The 11,307-nt window shown below is 41.7% G+C and overlaps 1 protein-coding gene across 2 annotated transcripts; it reads right to left on the minus strand.

Annotated features, from left to right (window-relative positions):
• Window positions 1–205: 205 nt before the first annotated feature.
• Window positions 206–10,330, minus strand: zic2a (zic family member 2 (odd-paired homolog, Drosophila), a). Of its 2 annotated transcripts, XM_078402221.1 has the most exons (5): window positions 10,248–10,330; window positions 10,076–10,162; window positions 3,449–4,455; window positions 1,361–1,524; window positions 206–1,255 (listed from the first exon to the last, which is right to left on the minus strand). In XM_078402221.1, exons 2-5 carry the CDS (start codon window positions 10,081–10,083, stop codon window positions 1,070–1,072), a joined length of 1,365 nt encoding a protein of 454 aa, XP_078258347.1. In that variant the 5' UTR covers window positions 10,084–10,162; window positions 10,248–10,330; the 3' UTR covers window positions 206–1,069. The 2 variants fall into 2 exon arrangements, with proteins under 2 accessions (XP_078258347.1, XP_078258349.1); XM_078402223.1 differs by lacking the exons at window positions 10,076–10,162; window positions 10,248–10,330 and adding an exon at window positions 7,656–7,716.
• Window positions 10,331–11,307: the final 977 nt, after the last annotated feature.

Genomic DNA, 11,307 nt, shown 5'->3' on the forward strand with positions numbered 1-11,307 from the left:
TGGTTGACCATTCTGTGTGTTTGCATGGACTTTAAGGAAACTGCTGATGGTTCACAGCGACAACTCCCCCCAAATCCATTATCAATTATATGGAACAACATTCAGAGAAGTGGCTGAGTTGAACTCCAACACATGCAACATAGACCAAAAGAAGCGAGGAATTAAGAGGGCGTAAAATAATAACGATATCAGCGAATACACCTGAACACGTTTTATTATACCTTTGTATGCTGTTAATGATCTCAGGACATCGCACAAGAAGAGGGAAACGTTGCTTTATCTAGAAATTAAAACGAGAACAATCTGATGTTTACCTCACAATTGTACATATTTATAGTTAAGAAACATTCTTTATAAATATTGTTTCATCTGTAGCAAGTTAATACCATAATTTAATTACAACTGGGATAAATATGGTAACGCGGATATTTACAGAATGGGTATTGTTGTTACAAAAATTAACAGCACGACTTTTTCACAATCTTCCAATATTATTTCACAATTTAAACTTGCAAAGCACAAAACATCACAAGATAAAAACTCAGCTAACAGAAGAAATACATTCACAAGCAATTAATCGTGTTCTTTATGTGTATTTGTGAACTGCAACTTGACTTTGGCACAGTTTCCATTCTATATGATTGGATGAAGATTTTACAATCAGTCTCCCTGCAAAGGGCGATTTAACTTTCAGCATTAAAATACAACAAGGGAAATCGTTCTCACTGTCCTTTTGTGCTTCCATTATGTCCAATTTGGGAAGCCTTGTCATCTCAAGGAAGAAATCACTCGCTGTGAAACAGCACTCAGTCTGAATCCAGTTCAGCAGACAGTCAAAGCTTATTTTGCAGAAAGTTGTAAAAGTAGCCTAAATATTTGTTCCGAGAGTCATAAATAAAATTTGATCTTCATTTCTGCAAAATTACTGGAACTCGGTATTGCTGGTATGGGGGGCTTATTTCGTTCTCAGTTTTCTTTTAACGCAGATTGCAGAGAAAGCTGTTTGGTTTATTTTCAAGTTTAGAGACGTAGGTGATGATCGTCCACGTTTGGGGCCTTTGGTCTTTTTTTACACGTACCACTCATTGAAGTTGGAAGAGATGCCGACGTTGGTGTGCACGGCAGTGGAGGCGGGGGATAAATTATTGCTGTTTGGGGGTTCGGCAGACGGTGAGACCAGGACTGGTGGAGTGGACGATTCATAGCCAGAGCTGGCTGCTGGTGAGGACTCAGCAGCTTGAGATGCTTCATGGACCTGCATGAGAGAAACAAAGTCAAAATCCTTTCTAAAAAAAACAGTTGCCTTGCATACACTTAAGGCGACTGCTCGCCCAGCGGTGAAATATTGAAAAGTAATAACCTTCATGTGTTTCCTCAGAGAGCTGGGATGAGTGTAGGACTTGTCACACATCTTGCACAGATAGGGCTTATCTGAAGTGTGCACATGCATGTGCTTCTTCCTGTCGCTGCTGTTGGCGAAACGCCTGTCACAGTTTTCAAATTCGCACTTAAATGGTTTTTCACCTGCGTGGAAAATAGCAGAAAGAAATGGATCAAGTCAAATAAAACAACGCATACATAGCCCCTTCATCGCTTGCATCTCTCAATGTGAGCGCCACATTACACGCCTTGCAAAGCACCTGGATTTAAATACTTGGTTTATTAATTTTAAAAAAACACTTAATATTATCAATCATCGGTATTTATGATCTGCCCTGACATTTATAATTGCAGGCAAGATACAATTAAAATATTTCAAATTAAACATCCCGAATTGGAAAGACTGTACGGAAATGTGCTTGACAAAAATGATTCGCCTTTGGGTTTGAGTGATGTGGATTATGCGACCACTTGGTTTACATTGGTCGGGTTCCTTTCTCGAAATGTGAAGCCACAATTAAAAGCTTCCCAGCTGATTGTAACGCGCTGAAATGCGGGTCCTTGTACTAATGCAGTGGCAGAGTGGAGATTAGTAATCTATTTGGACTTTCAGAATTAGCATGTGTATTAAATGCATCTATCCGAATACATTTTTGAAATGAACTATACCAAATAAAATGGTGAGCGGATTTATGAACCAAGTTACCGTTACCGCCACCGCGTTGATACTGATGCGTGGAACCATTTCTTAAATAAAGTCCTAACCCGTTTGCTTATGTTTAAGGGGAATATACTTCTTTTTTTTTAAATAGTCATTGTATCTAGGAGTCGAAAATCACCCTTCTGAACTTTTGTTTATCGACAATTCCTGGGCGGTGGAACCAAGACGTGTGAATCACTCAGAAGTATTGCTAAACGCGGAGGAACAATGCAACATTACATTTATTAGCATTTAAATGGTTTTCGAGAGATATGCAAACCGCCTTGAAATCGGAAGGATAGCTACTCCTAGGAAATAAATTTCCCAGTTGAAATCCAAGCCAAAGACACGTCTAGCACATATGATTAATCGTAACACCTGAGCGAACAATAGGCCTACATCCTTCCACCACTCTGGATCAAGTCATTATAGTGCATGTTTATTTTAAATAACTTATTAATTAATTGTCGCTTTTGTTTATCTCTCCCTTTTGAAGAACCAGCGATTTAGAAAATATAAACATGATTGAAAATAATGAAAGGCGCGCGGTGGAGAATGGATGAATTTCTCAGCTGCCACGTTTCACACACAAGAACTTACTCTCTGTCCTTACATTGCATGTTGACCTATATTCAAAGTTTATGGTACAAACACAGGCCATTACTGATGACATAATTCCACACGCTGGAGAGAATTATTATGCAATGCGACATAATTTGCAAGTCATACCTGCCGTCTCCGGAACGCTTTTCTGCTTCTCACCCGTTATATCTTTGTACATTTTAAATCTCTGACCCACCAGGCAAACCCCTCGAATATCAGAATGCAAATCTTGAAATGTTTTCACGTATTTTTTTATAGGCCAGAGACCTGTAATTCATTCGCTTTCTGGATGAAATTCAATGCCCAGGATTTGTGAAATTGTGTTTTACTTATCGCCAGAACAGCAGGAATTTTACTCATGTTAGATTTTTTTAAACATAAGCGATTGAACTGATTTACTTTTAAAATGTGTCAGATATTTTACGTTGGTTATTATTTTACTGAACTTTCACAATTTAAAAAAATCTGGATTAAAAAAAACTATTGCTCGCATTGTTATAGGTTGCAGCAGCGAGATTTTTCAAATGGTTTAGAAAGTTCAAAAAAAATCATTTTAAATTTCGAAACACTATCAATCTAAATATATATACATTTTTTTGGGTAACAGACACATTATTGCAGTGATTCTGTGAGCGGTTGAAATATCCGCTGAGAACAGAAAAGCTTGACTCGGCGGTAGCGAGGGAGGGACTGTCTCTCCCGCGTTAACGTGAGGCGCGGACCCGGCGTTTGTGGTGGGAGAGAGACTGAAAGTTTGGAGCTTACCTGTGTGGGTGCGTTTGTGGATCTTTAAGTTCTCTGATCTGGCGAAAACTTTGCCGCAGCCGGGAAACGGGCAGGGGAACGGCTTCTCGCCGGTGTGAACCCTGATGTGATTCACCAATTTGTATTTGGCTTTGAAAGGCTTGCCTTCCCGGACGCACTCTTCCCAGAAGCAGATGTGGTTGGTCTGTTCTGGACCTCCGACATGATCCACCGAAACGTGGGTGACCAACTCGTGCATAGTGCTGAAGGTTTTGTTGCAGGACTTTTTCGGGTTGGCCAGTTGCTCGGGATCGACCCACTTACAGATGAGTTCCTGCTTGATGGGTTGCCGCATGTATCGGAAGAAGGCTCCTGCACCGTGATGCGTTGCCATGTTCATACCCATGTTCATATTCATCTGTCCATAGTTGTGATGGTGATGGTGTACCTGGGCGGTCGAGAAGGGGTCAGTCCTGGGACACTGGTCCGAGCGCCCGAATACTTCACCGGCCAGCCCCAAGCGCATTTGGCCGTGCACGTTTGGAGACGGGTGCGATGCTCCTTGTTCGTGGATGCCGGGGAACAGAATATGTGCCGAGGTGTCCGAATGTGGGTGATGTAAGCCCCCGGGGCTCGGTCCGAAGATACCGTGCTGGCCAGAGCCCGGGCTCGAATCGGTGAAGCCGCGGCTGCGGAAGATAAAGTCCCGCGTGGAGTTGAAAGCGGCGCCCGAGTAGGAGCCGACATGGGCGGCGTGGGGAGCTAAAGCGGACGGGTATCCCGGGCCGGCCGCCGCTTGTGCGCTGAAAGCCGAGGTCTGGGCAGCGGACGGAAGGTCGTGGTGGACGCCCGCGTTCAGCTTGAAGGCGCCCATGTGCGCCGAGTCGACAAAGGTGTTCTGAGACATGGCCAGATCCCGGTCGGACATGTCGGCGGTGGCGTGGTGGTGATGGTGGTGATGGTGGTGCCTCGCGAAGGTGCCCACCCCGAGGGTGGGGAACTGCGGTCCCGCATCCAGCAGCATTCCCCTGAAAGCGAGGGGCAAACAAACAAATCTCTTACTCCCTACCCACCCCCAGCAAACACACAAACACACACACACACACGCACAGGTCAGTAGCAGCAGCAACTTCAGAGACGCCTTGATGTTGTCAGTGTTTACGGTGGTTTTCTAAAGGAATCAGAACGCACCAGTCCATGAATCACCAATCCAGCCCAACGATTCGCCCCTTCCCAACTGCGTTCTTTTTTTTGGCAAGTAAAATAAAGAGACAAAAAAACGATCGAGCCAAATTATCGCGTGCAACTTTTTTTGATGTCCTTGAAATAGTTTGTTTTTATTGCGATCACATTGAAGTTTGTTTTCTTCTGTGCAAAGAATTTCTTACGGAGAAAGCGCATTTGAACGTTCGTTCTGTCTCTCTCTCTCTCTCTCTCTGTCTCTCTCTCTCTCTCTCTCTCCCTCTCTCTCTCTGTCGGCAGATGCGGTGTTGCCAGTGATAGCGGTAATCAGAATGGCAGATAAATAAGGAGTAGAGATAAGAGAATCGTGAGGATAAATGCGTGGGGAGGGGTTGAGGGGGGAGGGGGGCCTTAAGTTGGTTCCGCGCCTGTCATATGATGCAGAGTTCGGCTGCTGGCTGGAGTGACGGCGCTTCTCCCAACACCCCTTTTAAACAGGACAGCGGCCACTCTATAATGGCTTTTCATTGGACAACTCCGCCTCATCCATCTCCAAGCTTGCTCCAAACGCGTCGCCATTTTTCATTAATTACGCCTACTTTGATTTGTATTTTTTTTTCTCTCTCTCCCCGAGATCGGCCATTACTGCACCACTTCTATCCCCCGCCAATGCAACCGGCGAAGCAGCAGCCTCACGTTTTTCACTGCATAGCAATAAAAAGTTAATCGAAATCTGTTGTTACGACTTGCGAGCAAATTGTGGGAGTTGGGGCGGTGGGGAGAGGGCGTGGGGGCGAAACCAATCTCCACATTATACGCGTTTCCTACCCCCTAGTGCATAACTGGTGCCTTTTACATGTAAGTATGTAACATGTTATAAATCAGACAACTTTTTCACGGAACTTGTCGATTGAAAGGTTTGGGGTATTACAACAGCGAGACGGACAGATCCGCTTCTGATCAGATTCTAGTTGTGAGACTCGCCTTGTGAGCCAAGGCAAAGGTCTAATCCGATTCGACACCTATTAAATTGCACACCATATTCTTTTTCAGTGAAATACGCCCCACTCGACTTAAGTTCGATTTATTTTATGTTCGATTTTGGAGGGAGCGGATTGTGAAATGAAAAGGGAGCAGAAATGAAACTCCCCATTGATGCACGGGTAGTTTATTTACTTATTGCCACGGGCGGTACACGCCATGGTTTCTGTTTGGGAAATCGAGGCCAGTGGAGTGGAGGAAATGCCTGCATTCAAGGGCAAGTCTGGAACGAGAAAAAGAAAACCACAGCAACATAACGGAAACAGCCCCCACCACCCCCTCCTCTTTCAACCCTGCTCCTCCTCTCCTCTCGTCCCCCTAAACCACACAGAGTTAATTTAAAAAATCTAATGTTACGCTTTTTACTGACCTTTTATTGTTCAGAAACGCCAATACTATAATATGCGATGAACAATATATATATATATAAACTGATGCAACACCCGAAGGTTTTTGGAAAACAAAATGAACACAGCAATGAATTTAATGTATGTGCAAATAATGCATTAAGTTGAACGTTGGTTCGGCATCTGCCTTGTTTGCACCAGAGCTTCTTACAGCTTTTTTTTTAGTGGACTGGGTTTTTTTTAACAAAGAAGTTTTGGTGTTGGTTTAATTCACTAATTCCTGTCTAAAGCGGCGCAGCTTCGTGCTCACCGCTATTCTTTCACTCCTTCAGGGCTGGACTCTGCAGGGACTACAGGAGCCGATCCAAGTTCAAAGTCACGTTTGCCGACTTCTCTACAGAGCTTTATTATTTCTCGGCAAACCGCCCCTTCCACTAAAAAAAACCCCTCTACCCTTGGTCACTGAGGTTGCGAGAGAGAGAGAGATACAGACAGAGAGAGAAAGAGACAGAGACAGAGACAGAGAGGGAAATGCAGAAATTCAATCGCATTTCGGTACCATGGTAGCAGAATGCAGACAGAACCTGAAGGTGGACAGTGAGAAGAGCCAGCGGCTGCTAATCTATCAATTTAATGGTACTTCAACAGGTTTCAATAGGTAAGCAATGAACTTACTACATGAGAGATGGTGCTCTAAGGCTACGGAGAATGTCTTTATCCACTTAGCCAAATCCAGAATCGGCTCTCGCCTTTATAGCGGCAGCACTTCTTTTGTTAGCGAGCAGGCTTGTTTTAATAACTGCCAACAGTGAAGCCCATACAATATCCTCTTTCATCCATATCAACCTTGTCACATATTTCAATCTATTTTTGAATAAAGTTAGTGAAAGTGCGCCGGAGAACTCAACGCTGTATTCATGACAAGTAAATGTGATCTTTTTTTTGGGGGGGGGGCGATTAGGATCTGGGGTGGGATGTAGAGAGAACTTTTACAGCGACCAACGCTCGGTAATATTGCTGTATCTACTACTGCTTAGAGGATTCTGTACGGCCGTTTGTTTGCGTTTTGTTAGTTATGAAAATCCCTTGAGCACAACAAAAATATATTTTCTAAAAATATAGTTCTTCGACAGCATTTAAGTGGTGGCCAAGGTTGAACGCACTGGGATCGGAGTGGGGGGCGGGGAGAAATAGTTATTTTTCCTTTTTATTAATTATTTTGAATAAACAATTAAACCTTCTAGGTTATTAGGTACAGTGAATAACCGAATGTCATACATTTCTAACCTTTCTTTTGATTCCGGCGATGAAGTTAGGGTATCCAACGAAGGATTCATATGTATATATTTAAATATAATTCCATAGCCTTTATAAAACACCGAAAAGGCACAAATGTATGTGTGCAAATTTCACACGAACTATCCAAATGATTTGATGTCTAAGCGTTATGGAATCATAAATATTATTATTTCGAGTCGCGTATAGATATAATCGCTTTGACTCCAACATAAACATAGCGCGTGTTCGGGGCTATTTAATTGGATTGAAGCAATGATCTTTTTTTAAATAAAATTGTATTTCGTCAAATAAATTCAGTTATCTTGAATGTAAGGAATGTTAGAAACTCCTGAAATCATATTTTATATCAGGAAACTTACCTCGCGTTATTATCTGTGTCAATAACGCGATTGAGCTTGAATCCAATTGAGGTAATCAAGGGACTATTTCTTTTCAAATTGTAGTTGCTTACTTTCACTGTGACCTGAGGTAAAACTTTAATGGTATATACATTCCTTCCTTAAAAGCAAAATCATTAAAAAAAAAACATAGTTATTCAGTGGAAAGAGTTTATGAACAATTGTATTTTGTTGAACACTTATGCAATCATATCATATCATATATATACAGCCGGAAACAGGCCTTTTCGGCCCTCCAAGTCCGTGCCGCCCAGCGATCCCCGTACATTAACACTATCCTACACCCACTAGGGACAATTTTTACATTTACCCAGCCAATTAACCTACATACCTGTACGTCTTTGGAGTGTGGGAGGAAACCGAAGATCTCGGAGAAAACCCACGCAGGTCACGGGGAGAACGTACAAACTCCTTACAGTGCAGCACCCGTAGTCAGGATCGAACCTGAGACTCCGGCGCTGCATTCGCTGTAAAGCAGCAACTCTACCGTGCCGCCCTGTCATTCATTGTCATTGTCATTTGATTTTAAGTTAGTTTTTGAGTATTTCTTAACATAAATTAATTTTGTGTTCTGGCAATGTATGTCTCGTGAGGTACAAATCGTGCAATGCATATATATTATTGTGCGAATTTGCTTGTAGACGGCAGGAGGAAGTGCGTATGTTTTGCCTGCTGATATGGAACGGCGCAGACAACTTTGAAGAAATGCAGTGTTGTTAATTTGATCTATACATCAAAGAGAGTAGAATTACAGTATGTATGGCTGTGTTAGTCGTGGGAACATTCTGGGAACACAGCTGAATGAATCCACTTACTGATTTGTGGAGTACAGTTCCATGTGTTAATATTAGTGACTGGGAACAGGAACTCACTGAATTTGGGCTGAGATTAATCATGTGTCCAGCGAAAGGACTGAGAAGTTTTATGTACTTAAAGCAATTAACCAGAGAAAACCACGCATTCTAAGTATGTACTATGCTTATAAAGGTTGTTTTAGATGTCCCAAAAGTGAACAGCTAAGGCCTGTTGCTTTCCGTTAAGCCGCGCACATGCATGGAAATGCATCTGTACATTACAGAACTGCAACACGAGTATTAACGCTTCCTCGACCTTTGGCGAAGCTTCCAAAAACATTTTACGATAGCATATTAAAGAAAAGACAAACCGAAGTGACATGTGTTATCAGTTTACGAGATGGCGACCTATGATTGTTATTCCATAAATTATATCTGCAGTTAACCCCTGTAAAGTCTGTCCTGTTTTAAAACACATTAGTGGTGTAATTTATTTCGGAGGCAGGCTGTGGGTGTTCTGCACCTTCTTGTTATCAGTATCTCAATCACATTCACATGAATCGTCTGACTACCGTGTAAAGGTAAAGACTGCATGTGGCAAACGTGGGTCCTATTTTTTTTATTTGGAACAGCAGCTCACAAGTTCTTGCCATCAATTGATCGTTATTCACGAATGGGGGAGAAAAAATAGGAAGAAACGCGACGGGCGAGCAAGAGATTGAAAAAAATATGCTGGGGTGACAAATAGCAGAAAAATAAAATAAAATAATGGCTTTGTAAAATGCATTTAATCACCTGTACATTGACCTTAGTGATCATCGCGATAATAAGGGCAAATTGTTAATGTTTAAAAAAATAAATGGTGGATTAACAATGAGATAATTGCAATGCAGTATTTAATCAAAACACAAATGAAGTTATGGAAAGGCACAATGGTACACTTTGTCAATCCTTTGAAATAATCAATAAATTGCCAAGGAATCTCTTTCGCTAGAGTCTTTGCTGAAATCTTTTAAGCATATAATTTCATGGGCGAAAATGTCAAATTTGAAGGAAAACGTAAAATTAATTCACGCAAGGTCGGTTATATATCTATTGCCATGTGCTTAAAGCAGTATTAGGTTTAGTGTACATGTTAATGTTTAAGGTGTAGAATTAATGTACATGTACATGTCTAAGGTTTAGAATTCATGCCTTCAGTTTGCCACATCTATTCCGATATCGCTGTTCACCTGTTTCTAGCAAAAAATCCGCTTTTTAAAAAAAGCCCCGAAAGGATTAACCAATATTTAAGCAAAATGAAAGCTGGCTCTGACGACTGCTGTAGTAAGGTTAATTCTGTCCTTTTCATCAGGGTAATATAACAATAATGCTGAATTTTGCGATGAACACGATTGTCTAAAATTATGTACACACACATACATACACACACGCATACACACGCACGCGCTCTCCCTCTCCCTCTCCCTCTCCCTCTCCCTCTCTCCCTCTCTCCCTCTCACACACACGCACACACACATACACTCACACACACACACACACACGACGTGCACATGTTGACGGAAAACTTGAAAGTCCCATACTCACATCTGCATAACCTGATCTCGGTTAGGGTGTGTGACTATCCAAAAGATCACAAACACAATACCTCTATTCGCACTCTTTCATATTGGCCTGAATAAGTAGAAACACATTATAAACAAAGTGTTAAACCGCTAGGAAGTGTTGAATCAAGTTTTACTGATAGTCTATTAATTACCCCATCCATTGAAAAGAAACATGTATCTGTTCAATAATTAAGGGCGTGCAACCAAGCGTATGGGGATTTTATGTGAATCCGGCCTTACAAGGCATGAGGTAATGGAGCGGCGGATTGCTATAAGGACATGGCTTGTATGATGTGGCAATTGACAGACAACATGGCTTTGTGGGCAAGTTGTTGTGGTTTACCACCAGCAAGTACTAGAAAGGGACGATGAACAATACTAAACACACACGACAATGCTTTCAGAACGTTGCATTAGGCCGGGCTCCACGCACCTGCATTTATCGTCACTAACGGTGCAGTGCAATATTATAGTTGCTTCTGAAACGACGAACTACCTTTCAGCCTACTTCTGTTTCCTCCTGAGTCGTATATCTGTGTTCTTCTGGAATTCAAAATCTCCTTTACATACCCATCGAATATCTTGCATTCTTATTCGGTGTTCTGTGGAATCCAACACCTCGTTTATAAAAGTTGCCATAATTTTGGCCCCCACCTTCCTCTTTCCCAATACTTGCTCTCTTCCATAATTGACGAGTTAGCACGATACCTCTTCTGGATTGTTAAAATGTTATTATAATAATTCCTGTTTCCTTAATTTGCACTCCTCGCTTACCATCGTTTGTGTTACACAGGCTGAATTAATAACCACTATATGATTCCACTGGATCACCTCGCTGTGTTACCTATACTCTTAAAATTACCTTTATTTAGTTTCACTACCCTGCTTAATAATTCAATTCACTTTGAATAGTCACCGGCATTCCACCAAATATAATGAACAACTAAAATTAGAATTTTGAACTGGAAGCATAATCATGCTTTAAGAGTAATAAGAGATAATAAAACACCGGGAAATCGGAAGCAATTTCCTTAAAAAATAACCAAGCCTGGAAAAACAGAAACAGGAAACCAATTCATTGCAATTATAATACAAGCACAGTGTTTAATGAGTATTTAGCTTTATCCTTTAGACAGGAGGGAGAGGCGCAACGCTGGGCTAAAGGAGCTCAGAAGGAGAAAATTAGTGCCAGATATTTGTTCTATTTGAAAT

This window comes from Rhinoraja longicauda, chromosome 7 (genome assembly GCF_053455715.1).
Source record: "Rhinoraja longicauda isolate Sanriku21f chromosome 7, sRhiLon1.1, whole genome shotgun sequence".
NCBI lineage: Eukaryota > Metazoa > Chordata > Chondrichthyes > Rajiformes > Arhynchobatidae > Rhinoraja > Rhinoraja longicauda.

Excerpts from the sequence above, each read along its gene's own strand:
- zic2a (XM_078402221.1), bottom strand. Across the intron at positions 1,525-3,448 it reads CCACAAACGCACCCACACAG|GTGAAAAACCATTTAAGTGC; the intron begins GTAAGCTCCAAA and ends TTTTCCACGCAG. Across the intron at positions 1,256-1,360 it reads CTCTGAGGAAACACATGAAG|GTCCATGAAGCATCTCAAGC; the intron begins GTTATTACTTTT and ends TCTCTCATGCAG.